The sequence below is a fragment of the Lactuca sativa genome, chromosome 9 (genome assembly GCF_002870075.4).
Source record: "Lactuca sativa cultivar Salinas chromosome 9, Lsat_Salinas_v11, whole genome shotgun sequence".
Taxonomy (NCBI): domain Eukaryota; kingdom Viridiplantae; phylum Streptophyta; class Magnoliopsida; order Asterales; family Asteraceae; genus Lactuca; species Lactuca sativa.
Genome location: NC_056631.2, coordinates 7,176,596 through 7,194,881, shown reverse-complemented (window position 1 = coordinate 7,194,881; position 18,286 = coordinate 7,176,596). Strand labels below are relative to the sequence as shown.

Here is an 18,286-nt window from a genome sequence, read left to right as displayed (position 1 = left end):
AGGAAATCGACACTTCATCTAAAGTATAGAAACCCTGGCCGATTTCCTCCCCTCTCCTCTCTCCCAAATCATCCTCCTTGCTATTTGGTGTTTGTAAGCCATTAGAGGAGTGACAATTGTGACTCTAGAAGCTCCAAGACAACAAGATCAACAAGGGATTTAAAGGTATGATTCTAGATCTGTTTCAATATTGTTATTACACCTAATTAGTCATTAGAAGTCTTGGATTCAAAGCATGTTTTATTAGAAAGTTTAGATCCGAGCATTAGGGTTTTGCATGCGCACATAGGAAAGTTCTTATGGCCAAAAACCCATCATATACGTCATGTGGTTGATCTTAAAATTTCAGGGACCAAAGTCTGAGTTTATTTGTTGGGTTGACAAAGAAAAAGAAAATAATTCGGTGATAGTCAATAACTTATTTCAATCGAAGAAGAAATTTGAAACCTAAAATATGCACTTGAAGATAACGTTAATTTGTAGTTGGATTTTCTTTTTTGGAATCATTGTGTACGAGTTGTAAGCTTTATGTTCATCAAGTGAGTTTTTCTTTTGTAACGCTTATTAATCTTTTTAATATGTAATGTTTTCTTGTTTGTTAGTATTACTATGATACTTGTAAATTGTATATATTTTTTTCTATCTTTGTAATATGTAACAAATATTAGGACAATAATAATATTTTTCATTACGCACTACAAATCAATTACAAATACAAACATAAATAATTGCAATTACATTGGCAACAAACCTGCAAGTTAAGGGTCTAATATTTCCCATTCATTTGGAGGGGGAAGAAGGTGCACATTTTGTGTCTGGTAGGTAGTCTGAAACACACCATCCTGGTAATATATCTGAACCATATCATATAATTCATGGATGTTCGAACGACGTGATGCAACAATAGCATGACTGCAAGCTATACCCAAACTGCACCATTCCCCATATGAACATGTATGACGGTTCAGATCAACAACATAAGTTTTCTTAAAATCAAAAACTCGATAAATGTTGGACGGGAGCGGAGACGGGATCTCTGGCGGGATCTTTGTTGCTTCCCACCGAACAGACTTTTACATCCTTTTATAAAGCACCATTTCAACATACAGAGTGATTACGATAGGTAAACTCATTGAAAAGTAAATATTATCAAATAAGGTTCTCGTACAAGTAATTAAATAAATTTAATATTTCATCCGGTATTTTATCTGCAATTAATCTGTGTTCATTGAAAGTCTGTTGAATGTAGTCACGAGTTGCCTCGGTAAACATTATTATCGGTACACTGCGTTAATTTACCGATAACACAAAAAAATCTAGGAACATCAATGTTGACTACATTCTAACGAACGTTAGGAAAATAGGCTCTTGCCTATTTCTCATGACTGATGTCGGCAAGCATTTCACGAGCATCAGGGTTCAGCCGACGGAAGTTTTCTTAAAAATCAGACACAATATATGAGCTGGATGTCATCCAGAACAAATGTTGTAATGTTCTGCTAGAGATGCCTTTTGTGCACATATACTTAAACACACTTTTAGAAGTACGCCCATGATAAGAATCAGGGAATACATGTTCTATGCAAGAACTAATGACATCATTCATATTTGTTATGAATGATACTCCCCTACCTTGTCTCGGAGCTTCTATTAACCTCATAAGGAACTAGGTACGACAATAGTTATTATTTTCCACGACTAGACTAAATGCTATAGGGAGTGTCTGGTTGTTCCCGTCGATAGCAACCGTTACAAACATTGTTTTTAGGTAATCCCCTCTAAGAGGGACACTACCTATGAAGACGACATACAAGAAACAACCTTTGAATACATGGATCTGTATTTTTGGGAAACAAAAATGAATTAATTTAGATCTAGAAACATTATATATTTTAAAGAAAAAATAGAAAATGCAAAAAACAAATATACCACCCATCCAATAGCCAAAAAAACAAGCTTTAAAACGATCCATCAAATTAGTTTTTATGTGAGTGTAAGTATGCGTGTTGGTTCACCTAAGGTTGTGAAGGTAAACATGCAGGTTGTTAAAGCCTTCTTCGTGATGACTCTCTGAGAAACTAATTTTCAATCAGTTTTATAAGAGATAATTACAAATTACTTGATTGAATGTAATGTTCTAAGCACATATGCACACACATACATATGTGTGTGTGTGTATATATATATATATATATATATATATATATATATATATATATATATATATATATATATATATATAAGTTCTGAAAATAAAAAAGACTGAGATTATAATCCGAAGTAGGAACTCCGGAATGAAGACCACAACTCCAGAATGCTATGTTCCGGAGCAAGTGGTCATGTTACTAAAAAAAAGCTGGTTATTTGATTAAAATGGTCGTTTATAGAGATTAAATTACTCAATTTCCCTTTTAAAAGACTCCTTAATATAATCCCTATTTATTTATTTTTTCTCCTTCATAGATAACACATGAAACAATTAAGTTTTTCTAAGTTTTGATACAACTCTTGTTTCGTATATTTTCTATAAATCTATGATTATATAATCCTCCTTAAGTATAATTAAATCCTCTCTAATAAATAAAGATCTTTTTGTTATATGTCACATTTTTATTTATTTTGCCGCACGTAATTTTGTGGTTATTTAAAATTAATTTTTATTCTACATGTCATTTTATATTTTTTTTATTTTATTAAATTGTAGATAATATTTATATTCAATAATAAACACATTAATAAACTTTTCTTCTAATTTCAAAAGTACCAAATTAAAGATTCATTAATTTTTTTTATTTATTTATCTAAATTATTTGTTTAAATTTAAAAAAGAAAAAAACACTTTAATTTTTATAATTCAATATCTTTTTACTTTTTTTATAAATTCATACTTTTCAAATGTTTAGAATTTTATATTTAATATTTTTTATTATATATTTTTTAAAATAAACTCATTTATACATAGGTCTCACAGTAGTTATAACATATTTTCTATAAATCTGTGATTATGTAATATATTAAAAAAATAAAAATATCAGGAACGCCGTTTATTTTCTATAAATATGTGATTATGTAATATATTAAAAAAAATTGAAATATCAGGAACGCCGTTTTAATTTAGCCCAAGGGTTATTCTCTATCCAAACGTGGACTCAAAGTGGACCCAGCTTCTCTGTTACAGTTTCATCTACATGGATTTTGCCCAACTCCACGAGTTCATGTAGTTCCTTCCTTCCCTCCCTCCCTCCCCCTCTAAGCATCGGATCCCTCTTTAACTATCTATTACCCACAAATCTTTTACCTTTTTGCAATCAATCGTTGGAACAAACAAGAAAAACCCTACCTGAATCGCCAATTTCTTGTATTTCAATCCCCACCTTGAAATTCACTTCATTCTCTGCCATGCCCTATGTTTGTTCTTCATTGTTTGGAGGTTAATATTCGTTACTTTCGTTGATCAGTGTTCTAATTTTACAGATCGAGATGGTTCCGTGGGGCGGAGTCACTTGTTGTTTGAGTGCCGCCGCTCTCTATCTTCTTGGACGAAGTAGCGGAAAGTAAGTATATCCATCCCTATTCTATGCTCTCTTTCTTTAATTAGTGGTGTATTTTAATTTCTGCTCATTCAAATTTGTATTTTTTTTGGGTTATATTGATGTTGCAGGGATGCAGAGGTTCTCAAATCGGTAACTCGAGTTAATCAACTGAAGGATTTGGGTTAGTCATTCATTTACCCTACCATTTCTTACCCCTGTTCGAAAAAAGAGCATTTAACGAGAGTTTATGTATTAACTTCAAAATTGCATGCATAGCGTGTTATAATCTTCAAGTGCAGCCCTTTGTCATGTTTTGTTATCATTAGCGCGAGGTGTTTGGATGCTCAGGAAATAAAATGAGAATCAAACAATCATGAGAGTTAGGATAGTTAGACAGTATTACATTTATCTCAATAATTAGTTACAAAGGAGAGTGATAAAGATTGTGTTACGTAATTGATGAATAATGTATTTTTTTTTGTTAACATTTCAGCACAATTACTGGATGCTGCAAACAAAGTGTTGCCTTTTGTCGTGACAATATCTGGTAGAGTTGGTTCAGATACTCCTATCAACTGCGAGTATAGTGGTTTGAGAGGAGTAATTGTGGAGGAAACAGTAATGAGCCTTTTGAATTGCATACACTTGTGTCTTGTTATTTCTTCCTTTTCATGTTCAAATTTCATTGCTTTATAAAGAAGTTGATGGCATGACAATATGACACTTTCTCTATTATCATTTCTAGGCAGAACAACACTTTTTGAAACATAATGATGCTGGTTCATGGATTCAAGACTCTGCGCTTATGCTATCAATGTGTAAAGAGGTTCCCTGGTTCTTAGTAAGCAATTATACCCATCTAACCTGCTAGCAATAAAATATAACCCAAATTCAACCCATTTTCTCACATAAACGCATCGAAATCATGTCCTTAATTTTTCAATTTTTTATTAGGATGATGGAAGTGCTCATGTATATGTTGTTGGAGCTCGTGGTGCTGCTGGTTTGGTGTTAACTGTTGGAAGTGAAGTATTTGAGGAGTCAGGACGATCACTTGTTCGTGGAACATTGGATTATCTACAAGGTCTCAAGGTATGGAATGTCTTGATTTGTTACATTATTTTTATGTATGTATATAAATGAATTCATGATATGCTAAGTATGGCTTATAATGTCATTGTTTTGAAGATGCTTGGAGTCAAGAGAATTGAACGTGTTCTTCCAACAGGCACTCCATTAACTGTTGTTGGTGAGGTATGGTGTTTTTATACAAGTGAGAAAAGAAACATTGTCTCTTTTGTTTAGCTTGTTTATTATATCCATTTGGCAGCTGACCATATAAAATTTAACTAATAGAAAACCTTTTTTATGTGCTTTGTGAATAAGTTTTAAGTGGGTGAAGGGAGAACATTGTTAGTATCTAACGTTTACTGTTCGTAAATGATTCTAATTAAATTTAATAATTCTGAATCTGCTTAATATCTATTTTTATCAGAGTTGATGTTAGTTTTTGGTTTGATTCTTGTATATTTAAAAAAACTATCAGTTTGAGTCTTCCCCTGAAACGCAGGCTATTAAAGATGACATTGGAACAGTTCGGATCCAACGACCCCTCAAAGGCCCATTTTATGTCTCTCACAAAACCATCGATCAACTCATTGCAAATCTTGGGAAATGGGCCAGGTTATTTAATACCTACCAGTCAATATGTTCATGTGTGTGCATATTGGTTATATATACGAGTACTTTTTAAGTTTTCTCAGTTTGTTTTTAAAGAAAGTTGTAAGCATTTTATGACTAAATTCAAAATGCAGGAAGCTGTTTTCATGTTCCTAATAACAACAAATTTTATTTTCTACGTCTGTGTACTGAATGCTTCCTTTTCCAGGTGGTACAAGTATGCTTCAATGAGTTTTGCTGCATTTGGTTTTTATCTGATTGCTAAGCACGCTTTTCAATACATAATGGAAAGAAAACGTCATTGGGAATTGAAGAAAAGGTATGGGTAGTGACTAGTGGTAGTTAATTTGCAATGCTTGTAATGGTTACCAATTTGACTTGTTGGAGGTAAAAGATAACCCAAGTAGACCCATTTTTAAATAATTTAACCTAGAACTCTCATTCATTCCAATTCACCACAATTGTTGTTCATCTTTTGTATTTTTTTTGCTCAACCCAATTTTTTTTTTTTTTTGATATTACAATGAAATGAGCAGTTGTTTTCTTCCAAATTTTGTATGCAGAGTTCGTGATGCTGCAGCCAAAAGAGCAGCTCCAGATAACGAAGGTCAGTTGCTCTTTTTGCTATACATCAATTTGGTTTCTTCATTGCTATGTCCTAACAACAATGTTCACTCTTTGCTACTCAAAAAATTTCAGGTTCAAATGGTAAAGCAGAAAATGGATTTAGTGGCACCCGAAAGGATGTGCAAATGCCTGATATATGTGTCATATGTCTTGAACAGGAGTACAATTCTGTTTTTGTCCCGTAAGTTTTCTGAAATTATCCCTCCTTACTCCTTAGTCTTATAAAAACTCAAAACAGGATACATGGACATTTTAGATAGGTAGGTAATTTTACATTTTTTTTTTAATAATAAATTTTCTTACGGCAACTTCTATATGCTTCTCCAAATCTGATTATTTTGACCCTAAATAATCAGAAAATCAGACCTATAGTATAATCACTTTTACATGTATTTCAGTAATAAGTTTTCATGCATGGCTTCCCATGGATATGCGGTTAAATACAAGAAATAGCAAAGTAATTTTGTTTATTTGTTTATTATAGTATCCTATTATTTTCATTTCTTCCTGTTACAAAATACCCAATTATAGCAATGCCATACAAATACAAGCTGCTGTAGCTGGTTAGATTTTTCAAAGTATAATGTCCTTAACAAAAGATAAGCCCAATTGACCCATTTCTATAGAAACGTGTTGAGATTGCCCCCTCTATCTTTACACATTCATGATAATTTAAAGCTCCCAAAACAAGAAGTCAAAACTCAAAAGTTTATTCAACATTTAACATACACAATTGTTGGCCTTTTTATTCGTTTTAGATACTTATTATTATTATTATTATATTCAGAAAATATGAAATGAAGAAAAAGAAATATGGTTTTCAGGTGTGGTCATATGTGCTGTTGTGTGACATGTTCTTCACACCTAACGAGCTGTCCGCTATGTCGATGTCGAATTGGACAGGTGGTCAAGACCTTCCGTCATTGAGAACTGCATTTGTATGCATATCAATAACTGTGATTCTAAACTCAAACTCATAATTTTGTCATTGAGAACTGTATGTATCATGTATGTATGTATGTATGAATAATTATGAGTTCTTAGCATTAGTTCTACATTAGAAGTTACATATCCTCTGTTCTGCTCGGTTTATTCTCAAATTTCTTTACCTGAAGGTGTAAATATATGTACTTCACCATCTAGTTTACTGTAATTTTGAATCAATCGAGTGAATCACAAGCCATGTTTATGACATTTTTGGTTGTTTTCTTTTCCGTTGATGTGCATTTGTTTGAGAACCCATCTGTAACTCAATAGAGAGGGCAATGTACTCTTTTTTTTTTTTTTTTTTTTTTTTTTTTTTTTTTTTTTTTAATTTTATATACATAATAATAACAATGTACTTACATTTCTTTACCCATGGTAACAATGTACTTACATTTGTTTCAACAAATATACCCAATTCCCACAAAGATGTAGGTTTGTAAGAGGAAAGTTGAGATGTGGACAAATCATACCTCCACCCAAAACCATCATGATAGAATAGAAGAAAATGATTTAAGAAAATACGATACTATGAATAATAACACAAAGAAATCAATGGCATATACGAGTAGATCAATTAACCGGATCTAAAATACTCCACTTCCTTAATTTTATGTACTTACATTTGTTTATCCACATTTATTGATAATAGCAATATGTGACCTTTGCAAGTTACGTATTGATATTATGTGTAAAAAAAGTATGTTGCTATCATGGGTAAAGAATGGAAGTACATTGCTATTATGGGTAAAAAGTAATGAATATTTATCAAGTTTTGGTAAAGAAATCTAAGTACATTGCTATTATGGGTAAAAAATAAAGTACATCATCTATATTGGCAGCCAGAGTAAAGTACGATCCTATTCCCTATAATATCCCTTTCATAATTTGCAAGCTCTATTCATAAAGTAATTAACATTTGTGTGTGTGTGTGTCTGCGTATTCTTACATATGATCTGTATTGTAAATTTGTAATCATACTAGCGAAAAGTAGCAATGATATTACTACCATAAATAACTAGCTATATGTACATGAGATTAGTGGAGATTAGAGAATAGAAGACATGCTTGATGTGATAAAGATTCTAGGGTTAGATTAAGCATCTTTAAAGAGATGTGGATCCTTATCTCGCACCATGCATGCATGTACCCATCCACATAGTATTTCAATTTGGCAAAAACATTTTTCTACCTTAGAATCTGCTAAAATTTTGCACATGTGAATATTGACAGCGCTTCACCATACTCTTTTAGGCTATAATTGGTCTATATGAATAAACTTCCATACAGGTTTCCCACTTTTAAACAATATTCCTCCAACTTTGGTGGTTAATTTCTTTCTGACTTGGAAAGCGTTCCAAGAATCTGATTCTACATACTTGATAACTGATCACTAACAGGTTGTAGCACCATATATAAAAGCAGGTAATGGAATGTGATCCCTTACCAATAACACAATATAAAAACATTACTTAATGCAATTATGTGCCGAATATATCATGCATGCCCTTAAAGAATCCTAGTCTAACCTCTTTTAACCGTTTATTATTGATTGACCGGACATGATTGAACAAGTTGTACTCTTGAGACAAAAATTGTGATTTTTTGTCATATCCAACAAAAATGTACCAGGATCGGGCAATTACTCAACTATCGATCTCTTGTTTGTGCAAAACACATGAATTCTCTCATCTACATCATTGAAAATAACTCTAGATAGTTTGTCTAGTCTGACGTTCCCTATGTAACAATAACAACCTTGATCAACCGATTAATCTCTAAAAGGACATTTAGTTCGTAGAATGTTTTTGGAAGATAAATCAAAAGCATTGTAATATAATATGTCTCACACACACACACACACAAACACACACACACACACACACACACACACACACATATATATATATATATATATATATATATATATATATATATATATATATATATATATATATATATATATATATATATATATAGGGTTAGGTTCATGTGAGACGGCCTAATTTTGTGAGACCGTGAGACGCATTTTTTTATTTTTTTTAGTTAATTCAAGTTCCGAAAATAATATTTAAAAAAAGAATTTTTTGATTTTTCCATTTATTTTGCATTTTAAAATTATTTTTAGAATATGTACAGTGTAATATTCTATTTAGAATATTTCATGTATTCTTCAAAAAAAAAAATAGAATTTTTTATTTATTTATTTTAATTTTTTTAGTTAATTCAAATTCCGAAAATAATATTTAAAAAAAGAATTTTTAGATTTTTCCATTTATTTTGCATTTTAAAATTACTTTTTAGAATATGTCAGTGTAATATTCTATTTAGAATATTTCACGTATTTTTCAAAAAAAAAACGGGATTTTATTTTATTTTATTTTTTATTTTTTTTAGTTAATTCAAGTTCCGAAAATAATATTTAAATTTTTTTTTTTTGGATTTTTCCATTTATTTTGCATTTTAAAATTATTTTTAGATTTGGTCTCACGGTCTCACAAAATTAGAATGGTCTCAAATGAACCTGAACCTATATATATATATATATATATATATATATATATATATATATATATATATATATATATATATATATATATATATATATATATATATATATTAGTGGTTAGAAGTTAGTATCACAAAGTCAAATCGCCAGTGTCCGGATTAAAACCCTATGGCTCCAATCTAAGAGACAAAACATTTACCAAGTGGCTAGTCCCACATTGGCATGTCATATATCAGGTTAAACGGAAATAAAATGAAATTCAGTAAATTTTTTTTTTTTTTTCTGTATTTACTTTTTTTTTGTTACTGTAATCTGTATATAGTATATAATTTTAATTTTTCTATAATTTTTATATTAGTTTTTTAGTGAGATAATAAAGGATAACTCCTATGCAATAATCCTTCAAATCCCAAAACATGAAATTTGAAGGACTCCTACGGAATTGAATTCCAATTCCGTCCTCTTGGGAGTCAAACACGCCATAAAGTATAAAAACGGAATCTCAAAATTCGAATTCCCACTAACGAGAAATGCACATTTTCTAGTTACCAAATCAGGCAAATTCGTTGTTAAATAGCCACAAATTGCTTATTAGTTTTGAAGTTACCAAATACCCCCAAATCTGAACCTGATGGCGAAAGATCAATCAAGCAAAAGCCTTGCCAGAAGTTCATATGAGAAGATATCCAAAGTCACTTTTGGCTCTTTACGTCGAATTTCACACTGTCCTAAGAACACTAACATTCCAAATCCTTCACTGACAACCACTGATGCTCCCCAAATCCCATCACTCCCTCTTCACCAACCCGTTTCAGGCGAAACGCTGCAGAATCAAATCCCATGCGAGTTCATTCCTCCTCCCGTACCCGTAGTAAAACCCACTAAAAAGTTTGTGCGTTTCTCTTCAAGTAACATCAAGAAAACTAGAGATGGTGATGGTGGTGCAGGAGGGAAGGAGTTGACTGGGCAGACGACTTTTAGTGAGCAAAACGTCAATGGTTATATCGATCGTACGAAAATGAAGATGAGAGCTCCTTCAAATGTTTCTTCTATTTCTAGGCGTGAAAGCTTCAACGACAAGTTTTCAAGTTATATTAGCCGAACCAAGTTCAGGTTGAGAACTACTTCAACTGTGGGTGCCGATGGGAAGACTGTGTCCTCTGGATGAACGTGTAGATCGACACTTGAGCTGAGCACCATCAAAATAAGCCTGGGCGGCACTAGTATTTTAATATAACAACGAGTGTGAGTGTGTATTTTGAACTTTATTCTATAGTTGTTGTAGGTAGCAGGGGTGTTATTCTCTCGCCATTTTTTTTTCCAGTTTAATGGTTTTTATTTTTTCTTCGGTTTTTTTACATATTAAAACTTCTCGTAACCAAACCAAATAAGGTTCGGTTTATTTAGTTTTGATTCATTTGGTTACGGTTTATTCGGTTCGGTTTACCGGTTAAAACGAATTAAATTTTGAAAAATTTACAAAAATAACCATTTTTGCTAATCACTTTGCAGAAAATATCCAAAAAAACTAAGATCTCAATTTTAGCCACTAAAATCATAGATGAATTAGGGCTATTTGCAATTGCTCCATCATATATGCTAATGTACAAGTTGGTAAAGCGTGGACGCGTATCGATTGTTATAAGTTAACAGGAGGGTCCATCTGCGAACCTCGATTTATCCCCCTATAAATACCTTTTTTAACACTTATTTTTCAAGTTTTTTGTTGTGGAAAACACTCTTTGTGGGAGCCATGAACGAAAACATGTACTCTCCAGAAAACATGGATCTTTACTGATTTTGTGTTCTAATCATCATTTATCATGTTTATGGTAAGTTTGCTTATGAATTATCCAGAAAAATAGGGAAAAAACGAAAATCGAAGGTGTTGCCCCTTCGATTTTCATAGATCTATGTGTTATATTCGATGTTTAGAGTATTTCATAAGTAGCATTGCGGTTTTGAAAGCATTTCATACTTGGTATTGTTAGTATACTACAAGTCTATGATTGTACAAGTACGTGATGCGTAAATCGTGCATTATGAAGTTGTATATTTGGCTTTCATAGATTATATTGGTAGTAAACTGATTTTTGATACCAAAAGGCCTTTGACCTAGCGGTAAGGAGTGATCATCTCAAATGAAAGGTCATAGGTTTAAGTCTCTTAGGAGACATATGTGGTATTTAAGAGTATGTTTAGATAGTTTGTTGTTTAAAAAAATTGATTTTTGATGCAAGTGTTATGCAAATATGTTATAGAAATATGTTTTGTGTTATAAGACTAATTTATGATGCATCTTGAAGTTGCACCTTTGCATTTCATAGTATGCTATTGTTATGAAATCAAATATGATGCTATTATTATGCAAATGTGATAGACAATGCATTCCGTAGTTGATTTTCTCATGGTAGCATGCCACAAATATGATGCTATGTGTAGTTAATTTGTTATGCAGTTACGGTGAAAAACTAAAAATAATCTTGTTATGTAAATCTTATTTCCGATGCATTTCATAGTTTGTATTGTAGATTTATGTAAAGTATGAATTACATTGCAACAAAATTGTCATATTTATATGTTTTTTTTAACAATTTTATGAATTTTTAGTATAGTTAGAAATAACAACTTACTTTCCTTATAACTTTTTTTGTTAAAGTTGTGTTGTGTGATGAATTTAATGTGTTATTGAAAAAAAAATTATACCCTTTTAACATCTTGTTTTATTTAAGCACAACTATAAAAATGTTAAAGTTGTGGTTAATCTGAAAGGATGGAGGTGTAATATATGAGAAATATTTATAATTAAATGTTGCTCGATGTGAAGCATTTAGAAGGATTGTTTTTGGTTTTTTGTTGGACGTCCCTTCATTACAAGGGGATGGGTTGCTATTCCACAAAATGTTTCTTCATCAGATACAGCCAGACGCAGTATTATCTCAGGATGGCATAAAACGATTGTATTTAAAGTGGACGATATGAAAATGGTTTATGGCCTTGAATAGTTTTTTTTTTTTTTTTTTTTCCTGATCACCAGATTTAATTTTGGTGTGTACGTATCCAAAACAAATAGGAAAAAAATATCCAAAAAAGTAAAGCGGTAGTAAAAAAAGGTGTTTATTGATGTAACGTTTCTTTCCAAGCAAAACAAATAGTTCGGTGGCAATGTATGATTGGAAAAGTTTCATATTAAACAATCCATTCTTAGTTGCTAACGACAATGACGCTGTGAGAGCATGCCTCATATACGTTATGTGTCAAAGATTTTGGGGGAAAGAAGCAAATGATCGTATACGACAAGACTGATTTTTTTGACTGAGAACTTGGATGAATGGAACATATATAAATTGTGGAATTAGAACTGTTATTATTTTGTATAGTAAAGTTTGTTATAATTAAAAAAATTTATATTGTAGGTTTCCATGGGGTAGTTCCTTGTGGGAGTTCACCTTTGATGATCTTCAGGAGACTTGGAAGAAAATCAATAACTATTTATCACTACCCGAGCCTTGACGACTTTTCAAATACTCGGTGTTAGGATTTACGTCACCATTCTGGGTATATATATTTAGATATTTGTATAATTTAACAAGTATCTTTGTTGTTTTAATCATTATTATTATAATTGCAAATATTATATATATGGATCTATGAGATGTTTCCATCTGTGAAAGGTGCTTATGTGTTGCGTAGGAATAAAGATATATATATATATATATATATATATATATATATATATATATATATATATATATATATATATATATATATATATATAATTTAAGCTTAATCCTAAGAAGATATTAATTAATAAGATGCGTTTAGGAATAGTTTTCATTTTCTGCAACATTATGCTCCTCATAATGCAAATTATGTAGCAAATTCCACCACATGCGCAACAACAATTGCAGGTGGCACCACCATAATTGCAGCAACAGACACACTGTCATTAGTGTAATGTAATGTCATCGATTTTAGCTTCAATGTGATAGAATCTCTACTGTATAGCGTATTATGTTTTGTTAGATTACACTTAATGGACCAAATGACAATGTACTTTGACGTAAAATCACTATATAACAATGCATTTTCAATTTGCAAATTTTTAACTAAAGTACATTGCTATAAACCAAAATACATTGCTATTTGTTTTAATTTTTTCATATTTACATGGTGAAAGCACTAAATAGCAACAAAGTACATTGTTATTTGGGCCATTTTCCATTTTTACGTTGTACCTATACTAAATAGCAATGTACTTTGATTTTACACCTGTTTTTTGTTGCAATTTGTTTTCAATTTTTTTTTACCAAAAACCAAAATATATTGCTATTTATTATATTTTCCCATTTTTCTTTTTGTTTTTTTGCAATTTATTTAGTTTTTAACCTAACCCAGATTACATTGCTATTTGTTGCATTTTTTCATATTTAGATGGTAAATACACTAAATTGCAATGTACTTTTAATTTAGAAGTTTTCGTTTCTATTTATGAAGAAATGGAATTATTTCACTTTTCCAGCTTCTTGGATTGAGTATGATAAATTTCAAATCTTTATTTTGGAGTTCAAATCCTTTATTTAATCCCTTTTGTTGCGCAACTAAAGATTGCTCAGGATCATATTGCAGAAGGTAGTTATTCAGTTTTGCTTCAAATATATCATATTTTTGAATCATTTTTTTCTTAATTCAAGCTTTCATCATTGCAGATAGAACACTAACACATAACGCCTTTGGTAATGGCAATCAATGAAGGTTACAAAGTTAGACACGATGTTGATGAGGATTAGGCAATTTTCCATTCCAAGGTAACAGACAAGTCACCAATGTACTCATTTTCTCATTTTTTATTAATTTCTTTTATTTCCTTTTAACAGCTTGTTGTTCAGGAGACTAGCAATTTCTACATCAAAGAGGGAAATTCAAATTGGTTTGGAAACTATAAACGTGTAATCAAAAATACAATTTTCAATTATTTAATATGTGTTTTTCAATAAATAAATCAATAAAATCTACTATAAACTTCTTTCACAAACGGTTGACTCGAAATCCGACCCCCACAAAACGAGGATACTTTCCTAGTTTTTATTAAAAATGATACATTGTGTCGTGACAAAAAAAATGAATTTTCACTTAATTAAATTTGTAAATTCAAATTCGATGTATAAATGTAAATTAGTCAAAATCAAGAGAGAAATGATTAAAAATCAAATAATGAAGAACAACTTTGCAAGAACATTTAAAAATCAGAAAAAATGATATATATATATGTATATATATATATATATATATATATATATATATATATATATATATATATATATAAGCTTAGGTACACAAACCCACCATAATACGTCGTTTTGTTTGATATATTAATTATAATGTTCTTAAACTTCAACCCCTAACTTGATTTACTTTAAACATTTCCAAAATTTCACTATTATCTTCTTTTTACATCACATCTTTTTGACGAACACTGCTAGGCTATATATATATATATATATATATATATATATATATATATATATATATATATATATATATATATATATATATATCACTGTTGTAAAAATCCCAACTAGGTCCCGATTAATCCCTAGGCGCTACTCGACCGATTAGAGGACACCTAGCGATTAATCCCTGCATACATAATAAATGAAACATTATAAAACGATGAAATTTTAACATTTTGAAGAAGTTTTATCTCAATGGAAACTATTTGAGGCATGATTAGTGTTGTATTAATCATATTAACCTATTTTGTTATTATATTAGTGTTATTTACGAACTTTGATATGATATTAGTCATATTTATTTTTTTAAAATTCAACAAATTAGTAATTAATGGTACCCGATTAATCTCCGCCTAGCCGATTAATCCCTTGACCTCAGTCCACCGACTAGCTAACGCCGAACGTTTTTTGCAACCTTGATATATATATATATATATATATATATATATATATATATATATATATATATATGATAGTTGAAAATGAAAATTATATAAGAGGAAAATAAATGTGAAATTTATAAAAATCGTCAAAGTAAAATCAACTTAGAAGTTGAATTATAAGAACATTGGAAAATTACAATGTATATTTATGATACAAAACGACGTAGTATAGTGAGTTTGGGTACCTAAGCTTATATACCCTTACTGGTATATTCATTTTTCTATATATATATATATATATATATATATATATATATATATATATATATATATATATATATATATATATATATATATATATATATATATATATATATATATATATATATATATATATATATATATAACACTCACATTTGAGTGTAACTTAATGAGAATCTAACTTTCTTTGATTTTATCTTTCAGTTTCGTTTCTAAAAGACTGTAACTTAATTTTTGACATCTTTAACACAATGTTTGTATGAAGTGGAAGTGGCCGAAACTCAACATATTAAAGACATTGATTTGGACCGAGTCATATGTAACCTTTTACTAGAATCAAGAAAAAAGTACGTCAACAACGGCCTAAATATGATGTAAAAGTTTTAAAAAGACTTATAAAAAAGTTTAAATATGTTGTAAAAGAATAATTGTAAAAGAAAAAGTATAATAAAAGTTTAAAAATTATTAAAAATATTTAAAAAAATGTTGCAAAAGAAAGTGGTAAAAAAACATTTGATAAGTGTAAAAAGTAGTAAAAAGTTTTAATAGTATTCATAAAAAAGTCTATAAAATGTTTGTGAAAAAGGATTTAAAAAGTTTTTAAAACCTGTAAGAAAATAAATTAATTTTTTGGAGGGAAAATTTAGTAAAAGAAGTTGGAACCAAGGTAACAATGTTTAAAAAGGAAATTAAATGTCTTTGTTCCTATTAATACTCATACTCATTTAAATAATGATATGTGTTACATTATTATATTAAAATATTCTTAAATTTCATTAGATGAACATTAAATGTTACACATCATTTATAGGAAGATTTATAGAAACAAAAAATAAGAAAATATTTAATTTCTCATGTTTAAAACTTTGGGGCAAAGATATAAATATATAAATTACTTGGTAAACTTGTAATAGAAAGCTAAAATACATAAACACTCGTTTAGTTTCTTTTTTATATAATATTTATTAGGTGTGAGACTCATGTATTACATAATTTATTTAAAATAAAATTTAAATATAAAATTCAAAATATTTGAGATGTTTGAATCCTGAGAAAAATATTGAATTATAAAAATTGAAGTGTTTTTTTCTTTTTTAAATTTAAACAAATGATTTAGATAAATAAATAAATGAAATTAATGAAACTTTAATTTAATAATTTTGAAATTAGAAAGAAAGCCCATTAATGAAATTGATATGCATTTATTATTAGATTTAAATAATATATGAAATTTAATAAATAGAAAAACTATAAAATGACATGTGGAATAAAAATTAATTTAAAATAATCATAAAATTACACGTGGGAAAATGAATAAGAATATTACATGTGACAAAAAAATATTTATTTATTAGAGTAGATTGATAAATTGAAAACAATTTAAATTGTTAAAATTACTGATAACCTTTTTAGAATTAATATTTAATATTATTTTGAAATTGAATTATAGATAATAAGTAAATTTCCGACATTTGATGAGAAATAATGAGGAAATGTTAAAAACGTGGTACTTTGCTTTTGGGAAATCTAGAATCTTGCGGAAAATGATTGAATCATTTTTGGCATTACATTTAATAAAAGTAATTTCCCTAGATGGAGACATGATAAATAAATGAAAAAATAGTGAATTTTAATATAAGTTGATAATTCTAAGTATCTAACTACATGTTAAAAAATATCGTAAAACCCGAATACTCACAACGGAATTATCATTTTTTTTTTGTTTTCCTTGTTTATTAGCTTATAACATATCAAAGTTTTCTATATTTTTACAACATTCAAAGTTTACTAAAAAATTTAGTTATTGAATTAAAATTAAAAATATGTAAGCCACGCCGCACCACACTGCGGTCGTTGGTGGCTTGGATGCTCTCCGGTACTGCCATGTGTCCTTGTGGTTGGTGCGACTCTTGGCCTCGGTGCTGCCATATATTCTAGTTAGCTATTTTCTCGTTTTTCCAAAAATAATAATTTTTTTTTCATACGAGCTTTGTTTTCGATGTTTTTTACATCATTTGTTTGTAATTATGAATACTACAACTTTCATTTAAGATACTTCGCCACCCAAAAACGTAATATGTTTCAGTTTTATTTTTTATATAAACATATATAATATTTATATAGTGAAATGGTCTTCCAAAATTCATAACTTCTTCATACGAGATCCGTTTTCGACGTTTTTTATATCCATGAATTTGTATTTTCATTTACTACAAATTTCATATGGAACACATTGACTAAAACGTAATGTATTTATACTTTGAATTTTGTAAATAAACATTTATACTACAAATATTGTAAGGTGAAAACGGGGTGTTACATATCACCTAATTTAAGATTAAATTCTTATAGTTAATCAATTGTTAAAAATCAACAACTGGTAATAAGTAACAAATAATAGATCGGTTTCGTGTTGAGATTTAATTATGTCATAAACTGAAAATCATATATTTTTACATAGGCAAATGTCATATTAGCCCATCAAACTTGTCGTGTTTATTTTAAAAGGCCACCCAATTTTTTTTATACATTATGGGAATGAACTCTCGTTTAACATGCTAAAAAAGTCACTTAAACCATTATAACAATTAACAAGTTTTAATCTAGGAAAAGGGCAAGGGCTAGGGCTACGAATTGGGCTCTGAACCAGAGCTGGAATCACGGATTTGGTCGTGGTCGATCTCGGAGAAGAAACTCAAGGTGAAGAGACATGATGGGAAGAAGCCCAAGGTGAAGAGCCTAAAGATTCTTCACGAAATGAAGTATTTGCGATGTTGTGGCTTCGGTTTTTCGGCA

At 29.7% G+C, this 18,286-nt stretch overlaps 1 protein-coding gene across 1 annotated transcript; it reads left to right on the top strand.

The window, feature by feature from the left end:
• The first annotated feature begins 3,123 nt into the window (after positions 1-3,123).
• LOC111886391 (E3 ubiquitin-protein ligase SP1) lies at positions 3,124-7,034 on the top strand. Its single transcript, XM_023882628.3, has 11 exons — positions 3,124-3,554; positions 3,662-3,714; positions 4,027-4,151; positions 4,279-4,374; positions 4,488-4,625; positions 4,722-4,787; positions 5,104-5,216; positions 5,422-5,532; positions 5,777-5,820; positions 5,913-6,021; positions 6,665-7,034. The coding sequence occupies exons 1-11, from the start codon at positions 3,481-3,483 to the stop codon at positions 6,765-6,767; spliced, it is 1,032 nt and encodes a 343-aa protein (XP_023738396.1). The 5' UTR covers positions 3,124-3,480; the 3' UTR covers positions 6,768-7,034.
• Positions 7,035-18,286: the final 11,252 nt, after the last annotated feature.

What these genes read in the sequence shown, in the direction of transcription:
- LOC111886391 (XM_023882628.3), top strand. Translation starts at nt 3,481, where the DNA reads ATGGTTCCGTGGGGCGGAGTCACTTGTTGTTTGAGTGCCGCCGCTCTC. An exon ending in TAATCAACTGAAGGATTTGG is followed by an intron (nt 3,715 to 4,026) that starts GTTAGTCATTCA and finishes TTAACATTTCAG; the next exon opens with CACAATTACTGGATGCTGCA. An exon ending in ATTATCTACAAGGTCTCAAG is followed by an intron (nt 4,626 to 4,721) that starts GTATGGAATGTC and finishes ATTGTTTTGAAG; the next exon opens with ATGCTTGGAGTCAAGAGAAT.